Here is a 19,872-nt window from a genome sequence, read left to right as displayed (position 1 = left end):
CGGCTGAGCCATCTCTCCAGCCTGAAGAATAAATTCTTATGAAGCTGTACACTGGGGCAGACAGGAATGACAGGAATGGAAACAAGAATTCTGCTCTTCTGAAAGGAACTGAGAATGTTCTTCCATTAAAAGCAGCAAGTGTGTGTGTGTGTGTGTGTGTGTGCACATGTTTGTCTAGGATGTGAGTACATTTATGTACATGTGTAGTATGTATGTGGTGTGTGTGTGGTATATAGGTATGTGTGTGTATATGTGTGTGTGCGCACACATCCATGTGTGCATGCATGTGTGTCTAAGATATGAGTACATTTATGTACATGTGTAGTATGTATGTGGTGTGTGTGTGGTGTATAGGTGTGTATGTATGTGTGGGCATATGTGTAGTGTATATGTGCACACACGTGTGTGTGCATTCATGTGTGTCTAGGACTTGAGTATTTTTGTGTGCATGTGTGCTAAGTATGTGGTGTACAGGTGCGTGGTGTATATGTATGTGGTGTGTGTTTTAGAAGTGCATAGAGAATTACAGCATGTGATCACGTGATGTTGTAGAAAACCATAACACTCTGACTTATGTTTCTCCCGTGGTTAACCAGGAAACTTTTAAGTTATTCGAGATGGTTTCTTTCAGATTTATAATAATATTTTTTTTTCTTAAAAGAGGCTGCGTATCTGAGGTGATCGAGTAATTAACCCGTGGGTCATTTCCTGAGACCCTCTCACTTTCTGAAGTAATTTGTGCACCAGTCATTGCACCACAACCTTAAGGAGAATAACAAGAAAATGATTTTTGTAGCGAAACATGTAGAATAAAATATTATAAAAATTAAGACTAGGCTACGCCTGGTGGGTCACAACTATAATTCTATTGCTTGAAAAGTTGAAGCAGGAGACTTGCCATGAGTTCAAGGGTAGCCTGGGCAATTCAGTAAGTTCCAGGATAGCCTCAAAACAAATAAGCAAATGGACACTGCCCCCTAAAAGCCCTTAAGAATATATAAAATAAAAAGAAATACATAAAATTAAAATTTCTAAAGAATTATTCAATTTTATGTGCATGTGACCGACTTGGTCAAACTGCAAGCACTTTCAAGTCCTGACATAGTAGAAGGTGTTGGTGACTTTTTTTTTTTTTTTGCCCTCATTCTTCTTGTTGCTAACTTCAGGTTGGAGCCTTGTAAATAATGAATATTCATTTGGTAATTGTGTGCTAACTGATCGCGCCCCCTGGGGCTCCATTAAGGATACTGGATCTTGTTACTGTTTGGTTATAGTACTTCTTCCCGCTTCCACAGCTGTGAGTACCACGAGGATTTGTGAACATGCAGAATGCAAGCAGAGTTATCTCACACCTGACATCTGAGCTGCGGTGAAAGTGGTCGGATAGACCTGCAATATTGTAAAGTTTTTCAGGGCTGGTGAACGTTGTGGAGTTTGGGTTTCTATATAAACCCTTGTGTGTATGAAAGAGAAACATTGTGGGCTCTATACCTCCCCCCTCCGACTGGATGTGTGGTGGCCCCAAACAGCTTATTTTGCAGGGATCTTAACAGAGAACCAGGAGACCAGCATGCTTTGCGGGACGGTACAAGCACTGTGGATTGGTCTCACTTTTAAGCCTAGGTGAAGGCCATCGGGTATCCCACAGTGTTCTTTTTCTGCCACAAAACATTAAGAAAAGACGTGGTAGACAATCCCTATGTGAACAAGCCATTAGATACAGAAGGAGACATGACTAAGGTCAAAGCTTAAATAAAATAACATAGCATAAACAAAGCTCTAAAGCTTAAAAAAACTCAAACGGATTATTTTATATACTGTTCATTTGGTTTTGAGACAGAACCTTTCAGTGGCCTAAAACTCTCCCAGTAGGCCAGGCTAGCCCATCAATGAGCCCCAGGGATCCTCCACCTGTCTCCGCCTCTCAGACACCTCACCAAGCAGAGGCTTTTCCTGTGGAGGTTGGGGATTGAACTCGGAGTCTCCAAGGCAAGCGTTCTGCTGATGAGCGTCTCCCAGTTTCCATTAACACGTCATTTTCTCAACAACAGAATAACTCAGCTCGGTTGATTTGCCAACGAGCTCACAATGATTCTTACCCTACGGGGTAACGTTTTCCTGACTGCCTTAGATGGTAAATGTCCCGAGAACCCAGGCCGCATCCCATCTCTGGTGGAAGAAGCCAGCTGGGGCTTCTGTGATGGCATCTATGGCTCTAAACCAGGCAGCTGGTTGGGTCAGTCACATGGATTTCAGGTGTGCAAAGTTTGATGCATGCCATTGGACAGAGAACTCCGCCCCTATACCAAGCCAAAGGCCGTGGGAAACCTCCTCAAATTAGGATTTTTTTGACTTGGGGGAGCAGTAGTGAACCCTGAGAACTAGAAACATGGTTCATTTTACAAAAGGGTCAGCTTTAAGCCCAGGGGAGACTGGATATTGAGAAGCCATCAGTCCTTTCCAGCTGAGACAAATTGCCAACTCAACAAAACGGAAGTGCATTAGTTCACGTCCTGAAGGTGATCTTTTTTTTTTTTTTTTTGAAATGGATGCCGTGGAAACTTCGTTCTATTTTAGAAATGAAAGCTCTGAGTCTAGAGAATTCTGGAGACAGTGCTGAGAGCATACTCTGCACTCAACGATCAATGACGTTTCCTAAGTGGATGACACTGCTCCGCTCACAGTCCAGACTGCCGGAGGGGGAAAAAAGAATTGAAATCTGTACAATTTCACCAAAATCAAGTAAATTCAAATATGTTGCTTATTCCAAGAGGCCATGAAATTCTGTTACTTGACAACCCGTGTTTGTAAGTCATATTATTGCATGGGTAAAGGGAAGATACAGGGAAATTTTACCCTTACATAGAGGGATAAGCCAGGTGTGGTGGCACACGCACGCACACACGCACGCGCACACACGCGCACACACACACACACACACACACACACAGTTTCAGCATTTGGAAGCCTGAGGATGGAGGGTCCAAGGCCAGTTGTCTTCGTCACATAGTGAGTTCAAGGCCAGTCTGTGCTACATGTGACCTGAGCTACATTTGATCCCGGTTCAAAGATGGTGGATGGAATTCAGGTGGAAATGGGAAACGCCCATTGCTTCTGGTCCCCCAATTTGGTTGACTGAACGGCTTTCAGACATCCTTTTAAGTTTTATAACAGGTAATAGCTTCTGAACCTGACTGAATCTGCTGAGGAGAGTCCTGGATTTGGACTAAGGGAGTGAAAGAGAAATTTTTTTTTTTTTGTTTTGCTTCATATAAACTCTATTTTTAAAGCAACGTCCTTATTTTATCTGTATTTTTTTTAAAAAAAATATTTTCTTGCCTTTGTCTTTGTCAGGGTTTCTATTCCTGCACAAAACGTCATGACCAAGAAGCAAGTTGGGGAGGAAAGGGTTTATTCAGCTTACACTTTCTCATTGCTGCTCATCACCAAAGGAAGTCAGGACTGGAACTCAAGCAGGTCAGGAAGCAGGAGCTGATGCAGAGGCCATGGAGGGATGTTACTTACTGGCTTGCTTTCTTATATAACCCAAGACTACCAGCCTAGGGATGGCACCACTGAAATGTTAGCCCTTCCACCCTTGATCACTAATTGAGAAAAATGCCTTACAGCTGGATCTCAAGGGATGCTCTTTTCTCTGTGATAACTCCAGCTTGTGTCAAGTTGACACACAAAACCAGCCAGTACAATTGACCCCTTGTCAACTTGACACACAGACACATCACTATTAAGCCTCAACCCTTACTTTCTTATTCATCCCCAAGATCTAAATAACTTTAAAAGTCCCACAGTCTTTACAGGTTCTTACATACTAAAATTTCAATCCCTTAGCCTGGTGGTGGTGGCAGCGCACGCCTTTAATCCCAGCACTTGGGAGGCAGAGGCAGGTGGATTTCTGAGTTTGAGGCCAGCCTGGTCTACAGAGTGAGTTCCAGGACAGCCAAGGCTATACAGAGAAACCCTGTCTCAGAAAACCAAAATTAAAAAAAAAAAAATTCAATCCCTTTAAAATATCCAATTTCTTTTAAAATTCAAAGACTCTTAACTGTGGGCTCCACTAAAATACTTTCTTCCTTCAACAGGGAAAAATATCAGGGCACAGTCACAATCAAAAGCAAAACCAAACTCTAACTGTCCAGTGTCTGGGATCCACTCACGATCTTCTGGGCTCCTCCAAGGGCTTGGGTCACTTCTCCAGCTCTGCCCTTTATAGCACACACCTTGTCTTCTAGGCTTCAGCTGCCTATACTACACTGCTGCTGCTGTTCTTGGTGATCATCTCATGGTACTGGCATCTCCAAAACACTGCTGTCTTCTGCTGTAACTAGGCTTCACCAATAGCCTCTCTCCATGGTGCCAAGCCTCAACTCCTTTGCATGACCCCTTCAGTCCTGGGCCATCAGTTGCAACTGAGGCCGCACCTTCACCAATGGCCTTCCATGGTCTCTCACAGTGCTGAGCCTCAGCTGCTCTTCATGACCCCTTCATGCCTTCAAAACCAGTACCACCTGGGTGACTCTTACACATTGCCAAGTACAGCCGAGGCAGAAGGTACAACCTTGGCTATCTCGGAAACATAGCCTCTTTGGCTCTCAGAAAAAAACTTCCCAGAAGATTTCACCTCAATGATACTGGTCTCTTCCTAGTCACCATTAATTTCTTAGTTCCAGCTAACCAGCATCAATAGTCCCAGTAATGCAAAGGTTTCACTTTAGTAGTTCTGGTATCTTGTTAATCACAGCTGATTTGATTCTTCAGCCTCAGGTAACCAAAACCACAGAGTCTTTGCAATCAAAATAGCAACAGCTCTGATAAGAGTCTTCTGTCTTCCCCCTGAAATTTCACAAGCCAGGCCTCCCTCATTTGCACTGTTCTCAACATGATCTTCCAAGCTCCTACAGAACATCCCACAAAGCTCTAACACCCAATGGCTTCTCTAGCTCAAAGTTCCAAAGTCCTTCCATAGCCTTCCCCCAAACATGGTCAGGTTGTCCCAGGAATACCTCACCATGTTGGTACCAGTTTGTCTTAGTCAGGGTTTCTATTCCTGCACAAAACATCATGACCAAGAAGCAAGGTGGGGAGGAAAGGGTTTATTCAGCTTACACTTCCACATTGCTGTTCATCACCAAAGGAAGTCAGGACTGGAACTCAAGCAGGTCAGGAAGCAGGAGCTGATGCAGAGGCCATGGAGGGATGTTACTTACTGGCTTGCTTCCCCTGGCTTTCTCAGCTTGCTTTCTTATAGAACCCAAGACTACCAGCCCAGGGATGGTACCACCTACAATGTTAGCCCTCCCACCCTTGATCACTAATTGAGAAAATGCCTTACAGCTGGATCTCATGGAGGCATTTCCTCAAGGGAGGCTCCTTTCAAGTTGACACTCAAAACCAGCCAGTATAGTCTTTTTTTTCTTTTTTTTTCTTTTTTCATTTTTTGGTTTTTCGAGACAGGGTTTCTCTGCGTAGCCTTGGCTGACCTGGAACTCACTCTGTAGACCAGGCTGGCCTCGAACTCAGAAATCCGCCTGCCTCTGCCTCCCAAGTGCTGGGATTAAAGGCGTGCGCCACTACTGCCCGGCCAGGCTTTCAGTTTTCAAAAGATTCTTGCCATTCCCAGACTCTCTCCCTCCCCCTCTCCTCCCTCCCCTCTGCACTCCCCCCTCTCCTTTTCCTTTAACCCTCATCCCCCACCTGGTGCTTACAGATCAGGATATAAGCTCTTAGCTAGTGTTTTAGGGCCTTGCTCCCCCACCTTGATAATCATAGACTCTAACCCTCTGAAACTCTAAGCCCCCAATAAATGCTTTTAAAAAATAAGTTGTTTTGGTCACGGTATCTTATCACAGCAATAGAAAAGATAACGACAAATTCAACTGAAGTTGAAAACTCCTGTAACTGTGCTTCACATTGTGTGCTCTACTTTTCCCTAACGAGTGTTCTACCTGCTACTGTGCATTGCAGCCGATAAGCAGTCCTTCCTTGCAAAAGGGCCCAAACATGAGGGGCTTTCTTCAATGTTTCCTTCACATTACAGCCCAGAATTTCATCAACTCTTGTTGGTGCCACCTTTGAGATTTATTCAGACCCCTGCTCTTCCCACACACCCGCCTCCACCCCCTGAGAGCTGAGGAGGAGAGACCATTAGATCGTTTAGGAGAATCAGGAATGCTCCTGGCTAACTTTATTAATATGCAATGAAACTACGTGTAGATTTCTATTTTGCAGTTCCATTTCCATTTCCAGAAATCCTCCTAAAGTATGCCTGTGAATGAAATGGGTAAGGATCCTCTCAGGGGCCCAAAGGCAAACTGACTTTGGGTCTTTAACGTGTGACTAGTTGAATGTGTAGCCTTAGCAGCCTTGTCACAAAACATCAGACTAGCCACAGGCAGAATGTTTACAGATTAAGAACCTGCTATGGCTGGATCACACTAGAACTAGCGGGGTATGAGGTGGCCACATATGTGACACACAGGCTAGGGGAGATAGTCACTAAGGAAAAGCCTCAGAAACGCCCCAGAGAAGCTCCCAGAATCAACTCAGATGGTAGACAGACTGTCAAAGGAAACCCTTGACTGTTGCTTTCAGGTGTGTTTTAAAAATCACTGGGCTGGGGGGCCACACAGCTTGTTTGTGTCCCAGCTCTGCTGAAGATAAGTCAATGGATGTGAGGCATCTCTAACAGCTGCCTAGGTTACTTCACAGAAACTTGAAAGCTGTTTTGTGAGCCTTGCCTTCAACTGGCTGAGCCATCTTTCCAGCCCCAAAGCTGTTTTTGCTAAAAAAACAAAACAAAACAAACAAACAAAACACCTAAACTAAATCACCACCACCAACAACAACAACAATAACAAAAACCCTCTTACTTTGGGATCCAGAGAGAGAAGGCATTGCTCTAGCAGAGAACCTGAGGCTGGTTCCCAGCACTGGATCTGATGCCCTCTTCTGGCCTCTATAGGTACTGCATGCACATACAGGCAAAATCCTCATGCACCTAAAGCAAAAGTAAAAGAAATTTTTACACATACATACTCAGGCACACACACACACTCACACACTCACAGCACAAACATATACAACATATATATTCACACACACTCACATGCACACACACACATGCACACACACACTTACATGAACACACATACACATACTCACTCACTCCTCACCGATATCTAATAGGCACCAAAATGCAATGGAAGGTGTGGCATTTCTGTCACCAAATTGTGTCTGTCCCCTTAAACTTTGGGCCACATTCTACTCTTTTCTTCTTCTTCTTCTTCTTCTTTTTTTAAGTATAGAATAGAGTTTATTGAGGGCATGGGGAGGGGAGCCAGGAAGGTAGTAGAGGCAGAGGCAGAGGCAGAGGCAGAGGCAGAGGCAGAGGCAGAGGCAGAGGCAGAGGCAGAGGCAGAGGCAGAGAGCGAGAGAAGCAGAGAAGCAGGCATAGAGAAGTAGAGGCTGGCCATGACCACGTGGAGAGAGAGGAAGGGGGGAGGGGACAGAGAGGCAAGAGAGTAAGAGATTAAGAGACTCTACTCTTCTCTTCAAGTTGATCATTGAAAAATGTTCAACACATTGAAAACTATAAAACACAGTGTGAGCTGGGCCTGTCACCTGTTGGAGCTGGTACGTGTTCCTTTTATCTTTGCCCTGGTGCATTCTTAGCAGCTCAGGCACCTAGTAGAGTCCTTTAGCCTTACTGCAAGGCCAGGAGGTTTATGCAAGCCAACAAGGAGCACGGCAGGCAGCGCCTGGGTGAAGTAGATTACCCACTAGCCTACAAATCTCAAGGCTAGAATATTTGTGTACAAGAAGGAACACATCTTTTGAAACCTTGTCCATAACCAATGGACAATTCCCAAACTTTAGTCCACTCCCAGGGGTGGGGTTGGGGGATCAACAAAGAGAAGTAGGAGTCAAAGAGGGTCAGGGTCTGTCGGCAGATTTCCTGGCCCGATGAGGCATGAAATGATAAGAGAGGGCACACCTGAGGCTCAAGGCGAGGGGCTGAAGAGTCCAGGGAGGAAGGAACAGGGAAGCTTTTTGGGTGAGAGCAAATGTCTTTTTTTTTTTTCTTTTTTTTTTTTCTTTTTGTTTGTTTGTTTTTCGAGACAGGGTTTCTCTATGTAGCTCTGGCTGTCCTGGAACTCACTCTGTAGACCAGGCTAGCCTCGAACTCAGAAATCCGCCTGCCTCTGCCTCCCAAGTGCTGGGATTAAAGGTGTGAGCCACCACCGCCCGGCGAGAGCAAATGTCTTATGTGTACCTATCAGCCAAATCATTTGTTAGCTTGTGGCTTTGCTTCCCAGGGTACTGCAGTGTAAAAAGGCTATGAGAAATTCACCGATGCTGGCGTGGTAATGGCCTGCATCCCTCCCATATCTCTCTTGCATCTTTTTTCTATCTTTCCTATAATCAGACTCACTCCCTTCTCAGAGGACTGTGTGACTTCATACTAGCCAGACAGGTACAGGGAAGAATAATTAGAAATTGAAGTCCTTATATGTTGCTAGCAAGAACTGGAAATGTTGGTGTAATCATTGTAGAGAATGTATCGATGGTCCCTCGGAAAGTTAAAGATCACCCTATGGCCCGATGATCAGCGAGATTCCATAGACCCTAAGGCATTATAGGCTAGTGAGTGTCCTTGCTTTTGGTTACCGTCAAGAACTTGAGGGTGAGAAATCAGACTGATACTCATCTGGATGCCTCATCCCAATTGGCTAGCTTCTATAGTGTTAGAAGATACTATGTATATACTACCAGACAAGAAAAGTAACCACCAGTTATAACGTGCTGTGAACATTGTGACCTAGGAAAGTGACTGGGCTGGCAAGACATGCCTAGCAGTGCAACAGCAGTGGGAACCAACCACTTTATTGACTGGATTTAAGTCTCACTTCCCAAGGTAAAACCCAGGCCCAATAGCATTATCAGGCAAAGAACCTCTGGTGAGATGGGTCACACATAGGTCCCAGAGGAGAACTTATCACTATAATTCTGCTAAATAGACATATGTTAAACCGAGTCTACCGAGGTAAGGTTAAATACATAAGTGGATGTTTTTGCTCCTCACTTCCTTACAGCAGGATTTGTCATGTCTCCCAACATTACAAGCTGCCAACTCAGCCCTCACTGTCAGAGTGTTGGGTGGCAGAGCCCTTGTGAGCGGCTTAGCGTAGCTATGAAAGAGAGTTATTAGAAAACCAAGCCTGGCTCCTTAGGCTTCCCCACTTTCGTGAGTTGGCTTGTCCTGCTGCCACACAGTGCCATGCACGGCACAAAGGCCCATGCCAAGTGCCAGCCCCATGCCCTTGAACTTCACACCCTCCTACTAGACCTCTTTCTTTATCAGGTATCCAGTCTGACCTTCTTCTGTGGCGATAGACTCTTAGACACTTTATTTTTCTGGCAACCACAACAACAACAACAAAAATGTTCAGGCTAAGTTTCTGTTTTCCTTAGAATCACCATTTCTCCAAAGGATTCACTTGCTCCGTCCTGGGATGTGCATAAAGTAGTTACAGAATCGATAACCTCTGGGAAGAACTAACTAGCTAGAGTATAGTTCTTGTGCATAGTTTTTTAAAAATTCCTTGAACATTAGGTAATATTGTCAAAATACCACATTCCAGAGTTGACAGAATGTTGGGCCAGTACCTTTTGAGAGTCAAACAAAGAAAGTCCATGGGATGTTGAAGATAGGAGGAGAGGAAAGAATAAGAAAACTGGATCTTGGTCTAGCTGGGGCACTTAAGAGACAAGTGATAGAATTAATAACATTTGCAGGTTAATTAACAGAGTTGATCAGGGCTGGGGATTGTCTTAGTCAGGGTTTCTATTCCTGCCCAAAACACCATGATCAAGAAGCAAGTTGGGGAGGAAAGGGTTTATTCAGCTTACACTTCCACATTGCTGTTCATCACCAAAGGAAGTCAGGACTGAAACTCAGACAGGGCAGGAACTTGGAGGCAGGAGCTGATGCAGAGGCCACGGAGGAGTGCTGCTTACTGGATTGCTGCTTCAGCTTGCTTTCTCATAGAACCCAGGACTACCAGCCCAGGAATGGCACCACCCACAATGGGCTAGGCCCTACCCCCTTGCTCACTAATTGAGAAAATGCCTTACAGCTGGATCTCATGGAGGTATTTCCTCAAGGGAGGCACCTTTCTCTGTGATAACTCCAGCTTGTGTCAAGTTGACACACAAACGGGCCAGTACAGGGGCGAAGCTTACTGGCAGAGCATATGCCTAGCATGTGTGTGAGCCTGGGTTCTATCCCCAGCGCTGTCAGACAGACAAACAGTATACCATCGAAACTAGCTTCCTACTTTTGATCATAGTACCAGTTGGTAAGATATTAACAGTATGTGAAATCAGGTAAAGAATCTTTGCGAACTATGTGCTGGTTTTTTTTTTTGTTTGTTTGTTTTTGTTTTTTTGTTTGCTTTTTTTGTAACAGTTCTACCTTAAAATGTCCTAATACAAAGTTCAAAACATAAAAAGGGTTTTTTTTTTCCCCCTAACAATGCCTCAACCTTATTTTTCTACAATCTATCCCACTGCCAAAACCCTGTGCAAATTTGGCTTTTTTCTTAGTCATGACTGAAAAGCAAGTTGAGGAGGAAAGGTTTATTTCAGCTTGCAATCGTGGTCTACCATGAAGTGGGGTGAGGTCATCTGGAAATACCTTTCCAGCTGAAGAGGAAATGACCTGAACCTGGGGAAGGCGAATGAGTGTTAGGCAGAGTCTGAGGTATCAGGGGCAGGATACACCCACCCATAGCAACCAGACGGGGAGCCAGTTGAATACATTCACCAATTTTTCTCTGCTTTACTTGGCCGGATTCTCTGACTCTCGAATCCAGCTCCTCATGCTGTGGCGACCCTAACAATTATCGCCCTTGCTACTCCATAGCTGTAAATTTGCACCTCATGAATCATAATGCAAACACCTGTGTTTCCTGGAGATCTTACTTGGCCCCCATGAAAGGATTGAAAATCACTGCCTTAGACCTTCCAAGTTCTTGCTAGGGCCTTCCATTGACCAATCAGAGGCGAGATGTCGGTTTAAACATGTCTACTTCAGGGTCTGCTGTGTGCAGAGCAGGCAGGAGAGTGTATGTAGGAAAACAAGAAAAGCACTGCCCACTGACTCTTCTCACTGTATAAATAGAAATGATCGTACGTGAAATTCATCCAAGATCACAACAAAAAGAGCAGTTTGGTAGAGTTGACACTCACTGGTTTGCTTATGGGAAGACCTAGGTCCTTGTCTGGACCAGGCCACTAACAGGGCCTCAATTTCCATATTAGTTAATGGGTGTGGGGGTGAGGCTACAGCAGTGGCCCTCAAACTGGTGTTCACTTACTTCTGGGTAGATGTGAGTTTCTTTAAAATAAAAAAAAAAAGTCTTTGTTGGTGTGCATTGTAGAGGGCAAAGAGTTTCATAATGATATCTTTGTGTGTGTGTGTATGTGTGTGTGTAAGCATGCCACAGACTTTGACCAGATTCCTTCTCCATTGCCCTCTCCTGTCCCCCTCCTCCTCTCAGGTAGTCCTCCTTCTATTCTGTGTCATCTTTAGTCTCCACATATGTGCACATGCACACTATCTGTACGCACGCACGCACGCAGGCACGCACGCAAACACACACACACACACACAGAGTCACACACCACACTGAGGTTCCACAGATGAGAGAACCTGTGTAACATTTATCTTTCTTGGTCTGGAACATTTCACTAACATGACTCTCTCCAGCTCTATTTACTGTCCTATAAATGATGTGATTTCTTTCCTCCCTGTGGCTGGATTAAACTCCATTGTGTGTAGACATAGCACACTTTACCCACTCATCCGACGTTCCTGGATTGATGCTCTGACCCACAGTGCATATATACTGATGCGTCGGCTAAGGGTGTGTGAGGATGGGCTTATTTTAAGTGGGGTTTCGGACACAGCTTCTTCACCTGTGTTCTCTTTTAGAACCAGTTTGCATTCTCTCCTTTCAAAATGGCCCTTCTCCCATTTGACAAAAGGAAAACTTGCTTTTTATTCAGTTTCTATAATCTGGCCTGTGCACTCTTGGTGGTAGCAACTGTCTTGGAAAACACATAGCTTTTTGGATTACTGTGACAGCACATGGGGGCGAGGTGGGGTGGAGTGGGGGCTCTAAGAATTATTGAGAAGAGCCGAGGTCGCTCATGGAGGATGTGTACTGTACACGGTTGTTCTGACAACTTCGTGAGTTTCATAACGAATCGCTTTACATTTGGGCTTGAGAGCAGGTCTCTGACCACCCAGGAGGAAAGATGATCCTGGTCTGCTTCAGATGAGCAATGGAGCGCTTCTCAGAACTGGTCGTACAGCATACCAGGCCAACAAATAATATACAATTATCTTAAACTCGTCTATGTGTGTCTTCATTCTTAGGCATGCTCTGTGTCTTCACACATGAGCCAGTTCGCAAAAGCTAGATGCAGTTAGTAGCTTCCAAGGCCAGGTTCGACTTCCCTTTGAACATATCAATACTAGGACCACAGCCTGTGCTGCACTGCAGGGAGCCTTACCATGTCTCCCACACTGCTGCGAGGTATCTGGAGAGCTGAGTACTCTCCACGATGCCAATGCTAAGGTTCATAGCTTTGACGTTACATTTGATTCCTGATGGTGGCCTTGCCTTCTTTATGGTTTTCCAAATACATGCTCCAATTCTTGAAAAAAAATGCTGCTACTGTTTTGATAAAGTGGCGTGTTTTGTGAAAGTCAACACAGTATAAAAAAAGGAAGGACAAGAAACCCTATATTTTAACACTCAATAATGATTATTGACTTTGGGTCTCTCTCTCTCTCTCTCTCTCTCTCTCTCTCTCCCTTCCCCTCTCCCTCTCCCCCTCTCTCTTCTCTCTGCCTCTCTCTCTCTCTCTCTCTCTCTCTCTCTCTCTCTCTCTGTGTGTGTGTGTGTGTGCGTGCGTGTGTGTCTGAGGTTGGACACAGTCCATGCCCAGGTACGAATACGATCTCCACAAGAAGATCTCATTACACACCATGAAGACTCCTCCTCCTCTTCCTCCTTCTTCACACAAATACTTACTTCTGTTTTCCAGTTTTTGAAAGGTAACGAATAAGAACAAACCATCCCTCCTATCACAGTTACCTTACATGAATTCTATAATTATGGATTTTTATTTAGTCTAGACAGAGAGATTAGATCTGGCCGCCTAAGAGTCTAAAAGGTTTCTTGCTTACTTCTCACAGATAATATCTGAGTGTAGAGCTTATACTCAGTTGCAATTATCTTCTCTCTTTTGCTATCACTGGCTCTCATAGCATTAAGAGGGGGTGAGAAAATACACCTCAGAATCTAAACGTTAAAATAATCAGGTCATTCGATTTTAAGTACAAAGTTCTGTTGTTCTAAAAACTCTTTCCTTTCTACAAAGAGCCTGGCTAAAACTGTTAAGCATCAGTTGATCAGGTGGGGTGATGCATGCCGTCAAGGTCTAAGACTTATTAGTAGATGCAGAATCTCAAGTCTACAAGGGAGAGAGCAACAGTTGGTCTGGTTTTTATCTTAACATAAATGGGAAGATGCTCTCAGCACTAGGAAGAAATGCAAGGACCTCATCTCACGAATTCAGCAAAAAGCTTCTGAGTAACAACTGCGAGTCAGACATTAGGAGCCCCACGTGTTCAGAAGGGCGAGAGTCCACCCCTGATTGCGAGGACTTCTCTGCCTAGAGGACATGGGTACACAAAGAGTTCATTGTTGGGCAAGGAGAGATCACAGGCTGCTGGAATGTGAATTAGTAACAGAGAAACAGGAAACAGCAAGGGATTTAGGGATACAGCAGGTGAGGTGGGCACTGCAGGTGAGGTGGGCGCTGCAGGTGAAGTGGGCACTGCAGGTGAGGTGGGCACTGCAGGTGAGGTGGGTGCAGCAGGTGAGGTGGGTACAGCAGGTGAGGTGGGCACTGCAGGTGAGGTGGGTGCAGCAGGTGAGGTGGGCACTGCAGGTGAGGTGGGCACTGCAGGTGAGGTGGGCACTGCAGGTGAGGTGGGCGCTGCAGGTGAGGTGGGCACTGCAGGTGAGGTGGGCGCTGCAGGTGAGGTGGGCGCTGCAGGTGAGGTGGGGACTGCAGGTGAGGTGGGCACTGCAGGTGAGGTGGGTGCAGCAGGTGAGGTGGGCGCTGCAGGTGAGGTGGGCGCTGCAGGTGAGGTGCATGATGACACCGTCCCTGAGGTGACTTAGTAAATAGGCCCCTCACACAGCCATCCATCCCTCACTTATTTCCATCTTCTCCCCTCTCCACACTGTTCATTTTCTAGGAAGTCCTAAGACTAACTTGAAACTCAATTTTTCTGGGATAGTTTAAAGGATCTAGGATGCTAGTGTGCACCAAAAACCAACTGGCCAACCAACTACCAACCAACCATCAACCAACCAACCAACCAACTACCAACTAACCAACCACCAACCAACTGGCCAACTAACTACCAACCAACCATCAACCAACCAACCAACCAACTACCAACTAACCAACCACCAACCAACCGACCAACTACCAACCAACCATCAACTAACTACCAACCAACCATCAACCAACCAACTAACCAACCAACTACCAACCAACCAACCAACCAACCATCAACTAACCAAATATCCAACCAACTACCAACCAACCATCAACCAACCAACCACCAGCCAACCAACCAACTACCAGCCAACCAACCAACCAACCAACCAACCATCAACCAACCCACCAACCAACCAACCAACTAACCAACTAACCAAATACACCCCATCAAAGAGAAAGCCGTCAGAATACGTGGAGCCATATCATATATCGAGCCACATACTTAGGCTGTTGGTGATTCTCATTTGTGCAGGTTTGGAAATAAAAACACCTGAATAATGAATCACTCCAGCAACAGCTCACATGCTTCCATATGTAAATAAGCAGGTTGCCTGGTATTCAGAAGCGTGTGTGTGTCAGGAATGTGTGTCACAAATGTATATGTATGTCAGAAGTGTGTGTGAGTATGTGTGATTACTATAATCATAAGGGAATAGATTATCTTAGAAAATTGCTATTGTGTCTGTTTCCATTATTATGTGTGTATGTGTGTGTGTGTGTATGTGTGTGTGTTATTCTACAGTGTTTGGCTCACCCTAACCTAAGAGTTCAGTGCTTTCAGATCAGTCATTTCTTTCATCCCAGGGTCTCCTGTAGCTGCACCCCCTTTGAGGTAGGTGAATCTGCCCCTGCGACACGCTACCTCGCCGATAAGGAGCACATCACACTCAAGATTCTTCTGACAGCGTCTTTTATTGTTACAGCTCTTTTAGTTAGAAGGATGCAAGATGGAGAACAAAGGAAGGACCCCAAGCCCCAGAATGTACTGACTTATATACTATCAAAGAGACATGATCTGTCCTCATTGGCTTACAGACTGGAGTCTCATTTACATATCCACTGATAGTACTATCAGCGGGAAAATTCGCGCCTACGCGTGCGCACAGCTGCAGACACCAAGGCCAAGAAGAACCAGGAACAGGAAGCCAGCGCCATCTTCTAATGGCGAGCGTATAGCTACTTCAGCAAACGCAGCATGGCTCCTAACATGCCCCGTCTGTCTTCCACCTGCTCCTTTGTCCCTTTCATCTTCCATCATCTCTGCATTTTGCTCTTTCCTCCCTGTCTGTCTCCTAACGGTCTGAACTTCTTGCCTTTGGGTTGTTATCAACTGGGGACATTTTTCTAGATCTCCGCCTTTCCCCACATTTGTGATAGTCTTTGATTTCCACCTTCCTGCATTGCAGACCCAGGTTCCTGGGACCCTCCACAAGACCACCGTCCAGCTAAGTTTTCCTCTTGTATTTGGGAAGAGGAAGATACGAGTGACTGCTTCCCCCTCAACTCCCACGTCTTATTTTGTAAGGGCAGTGTTCACAAAAGCATTCCGGTCCTATTGATTTCCCCTAGGATTCTGGCATAATCTTCCCCAGGAAAGATTGATTTTTTTTTTTAAAGAGAAAAATATGCAGAGTATGTGTCCTCTTAAAAATGAAAGTAGGTTGATAATATAAAATATCATTTAATACACATATTAATTCTCAATAAGTCACAAGGCATCCAAAGCCAAGGGCTCAAGCTGTCAGGGACTGACTCAGTGATTCTTAACCAGCACAAAGAGCGGCTGGATTGCTGCCAGCATCCCTGTGAGTCTTCTGCAATAGGTGCTCAGTTTTTCTAGAATTGCTTCTGGATACAGAGGAATCCATTTTAAAAGCACGCGCATGTACACACACACACACACACACACACACACACACACACAATTTCACTTGGTGATGTTAAAAACTGTTTGTGTCTCAAGTTACTTAACTTTGTTTTTGAATATAAAATATGATTTATCTCCCTTAACTTTTTTTGCAGGTGTGTGTGTGTGTGTGTGTGTGTGTGTGTGTGTGTGTGTGTGTGTTTCAAGACAGGGTTTCTCTGTGTAGCCCTGGCTGTCCCAGAACTCTCTCTATAAACCAGGCTGGTTTTAAACTCACAGGGATCCTTTCTGCACCTCTCCCTCTGCCTCTCTGCCTCTCTGCCTCTCTGCCTCTCTGCCTCTCTGCCTCTCTCTGCCCCTCTGCCTCTCTCTGCCCCTCTGCCCCTCTGCCCCTCTGCCCCTCTGCCCTTCTGCCTCTCTGCCTCTGCCTGCCTCTGCTTTCCTGAGTGCTAGGATTAAAGGTGCATGCCACTGCCACCTGGCTCCCCTGTTTTGTATTTCACTGAAGCATCACGGTTTTTAAACTTGGTTTGTGTCTGTAGCTGAGGATCACATTTTTTAACGGTTGAAAAGTGTCTTATGTCATTCTAATCAGTGTGTCCTTAGTTTTCTCGTTAGTAAGGGAGGATGGAAGTGGGCTGTCATGAAGTAAACAGATACAGACAATGGTAGTGTGTGCTTTGTGTGTTGGCTGTTAAAATTCAGACAGACGAGTTTGGGAGCCTGCACGCTCACCCACTCTACTGGTGCATCTCAGGCACGAGAGAGCATGGAAGAACCAGGTTGTGGGTAAGGAGACATTCTTTTAAAAATCTAAAAGTAAAGACCCAGCCTAGGAAACGAATGCTTTCATGTTGCTGGTGGTCCATGCAGTCTTCTGAGGAGTCCCTTACCTCCATGATTGCTTTTGAATCAAGTTCTTCCTTTCAGTATGCTTTTCAGTGTCTAGCATCAGGAAAAGGCACCAGATAATGAAAGCTGAGGTGTTTGAAATGGAAAGGGTTCAGTTCCTTATCTCGAGTAATTCTTAGGTCTTTGAGAGCCTGTTTTCTGTGCCTGTTTAGCTGGTAGTAGGAATCGCTTCTGCATCTGTCGAAGAAGGCTTCGAATGCTTATACATTACAGCACAAACCCAGAACACAATTGCAGCATGTGACCTGTCACACTGAGCTGGAGGAGTGCTCAGTTAGCTGTCTCCCAGGTTTGGGGTTTTGACAGTTTTCGGTGAGGATGGAAATCCATACCAGGAACTTACAGAATGGCTCTGTTAAGTTGTTTATAGGTTCTTTCTTTAGATATTTGGGCCTTGTTCTCATTCTATAACCCACATGATGCCTTTTTAGTAGACTTTAAAAAAAATCAAGCTGAAACATAAAGAACACCTTAAGAATTTGCTTTTGTTTTTGAAATAGTCTCCTGCAGCCCAGGCTAGCTCAGAACTCAGTACGTGGCTAAGATGCATAATCTTGTCAATTTGATGGGATTTGGAATCACCATGGAAACAGATCTCAGAGCCAATCTATGAAGATTAGACTGAAGTGGGAAGGTTGGGGTGTGAGAAGCATCAGTCCACGGGGCTGAGGTCCTGGACTGAATAAGAAGGGGGAAGAGAGGCAAGCGGCAGGAAGCATTGCTCTCTGCTTCTGGACTGTGAGTCCAGTGTTAGCAGCCGCCTCAAACCTCTGCCACCATGAAAGACCCCTGAGCCGTGAGCCAAAATAACATTTCCTTCCTCGAGTTGCTTCCGTCAGATGTCTCACTGTAGCAACACGACATGCAAACTAAGGACAATGTTGAACCTGAGATCCTCCTGCCTCTACTTCCCCAGGTCCTGGGACTATAGGTAGGTACCTCTGCTTATGGTGGGGGACTGAACCCAACTGTTAGAGGTATTTATAATTTATCTGGGTGTGCACTTGCTTAGCATGTGTCAGGCCCCGGGTTCTATTCCAGTACCACAAAGTAACTAGCTGATTAAATGTGCAGAAATAGCAAAATTAGATTTAAAAGATAAAAACATGTGCCTGAGTTTTCCTTCTTCTTCTTTTTTTTTAAATCAGTGTGTGGGTGTTTACTGGCCACACCACATTTGCCGAGGCCACCTTGCAGAGGATTACAACCTCCATGTGTTGGTTCTTGCCTGTCTGTCTTATCTGAGGCCAGGTCTCATCGATGCTGCATAAGCCAGGCCGACTGGCCCCCAGTTTCTGGAGACTCCCTGTCTCCCCGGCCTTCCGTTTCCCGGTAGCTTCTGGGGCAGGTATTTAACCACTGAGCCTTCTTTCCTTCCTTCTTTAAATGTTTTTAAAAAGATTTTGTAGAGAACAGAGGAGGCCTGTGTGAGGGGAATCCTGAGAGAAATGTGTGCTGTTGGCACACACGTGGGCAACCCAAAGCCTCAGAGCATCAGACCCATGAAAGAATGGCAAAGCCTCCCCCAAGCCCTTCAGGGGTGTGTGGGGGTGAGACTCAAAGAGAACTGGCAGAGCCTTCCTCTGGTCCATGTGTACACGGTGAGAGTGTGTTCAGAAAATGTCACTATAGCTTTCTCTCCCAGATATACAGCATAAAAACTGCTCTCCTACAGAGCCTGACCCTACTGAGATTAGCTAACCCTGCCCCCTTGATCCAGTAAACCAGCCTCTTTGTTTATCTACATGTAATAATCCCACTCCTTGTCCATCTGTATGCAATGGCCCTACCTTTTGTACAACTGTATGCAATAGTCTTGTCATTCTTTTCCACTCTATATAATAACCATGCTCCAGTCAGACCTAAGCCCACCCAAACCCAGCTTTCTGTCTGTGCATCCGTATGTCTGTCTATCTGTCTCTTTTCTTCATTTTTTTGCTGCTTCAGTCAGGTATAAATCTTTAGAGCCATGCTGGGTGTGGGAAGATCTATCTATCTATCTATCTATCTATCTATCTATCTATCTATTTTTATTTTTTTAAATTTTTTTGGTTTCTTGAGACAGGGTTTCTCTGTGTAGCCCTGGCTGTCCTGGAACTCACTCTGTAGACCAGGATGGCCTCAAACTCAGAAATCCGCCTGCCTCTGCCTCCCAAGTGCTGGGATTAAAGGCGTGCGCCACCACTGCCCAGCCGATCTATTTATTTTTATTTTCTATGTATAGGTGTTTTTTTTTTTAAACTGTATGTATGTCTATGTAGCACATATGTGCTGTCTTCTCGGGGCCACAGCAGATTCTCTGGAACTGGAGTTACAGACAGTTGTAAGCTGCCTGTGGGTGCTAGGAATTTAACTTGGATCCTCTACAAGAACAAGTGCTCTTAAGGATGGAGTCATCTCTCCCGTCCCTTCTTCTTTGAATCCTAAAGCTATGAGAAAAAAAAATTGTTTCACAAGTTTGAAACAAGCTTTAATTAAACAGTGGCCAGGATGATGGACTCTGACCATGCCCACTCCCAGGACCCCAGGAAATGGCCACAAGTCCCTTTTTAGAGAGGCTTAATTAAAAAGGGCAGAACCACGGGGATACTGTATTTCCCATCAGGTCCAACCTGGGGTAATCATATATCCTGACTCCTCCCTCCTAG

General features: G+C 45.1%; 1 protein-coding gene across 2 annotated transcripts in view; it reads right to left on the bottom strand.

The window, feature by feature from the left end:
- The window catches only part of Best3 (bestrophin 3), a 78,071-nt gene that overhangs the window by 53,132 nt on the left and 5,067 nt on the right, over window positions 1-19,872 (bottom strand). For both annotated transcript variants that reach the window (XM_076920291.1, XM_076920288.1), the window contains exon 2: window positions 6,888-7,015. Coding sequence is in view for 1 of the 2 variants with exons in the window: in XM_076920288.1 (XP_076776403.1) it covers window positions 6,888-7,011 (124 nt within the window). In the remaining variant the exon portion in view is untranslated. The remainder of the gene's footprint in view (window positions 1-6,887; window positions 7,016-19,872) is intronic.

The sequence above is a fragment of the Arvicanthis niloticus genome, chromosome 22 (assembly GCF_011762505.2).
Source record: "Arvicanthis niloticus isolate mArvNil1 chromosome 22, mArvNil1.pat.X, whole genome shotgun sequence".
Taxonomy (NCBI): Eukaryota; Metazoa; Chordata; class Mammalia; order Rodentia; family Muridae; genus Arvicanthis; species Arvicanthis niloticus.
This window is presented reverse-complemented; position numbering and strand designations above follow the sequence as displayed.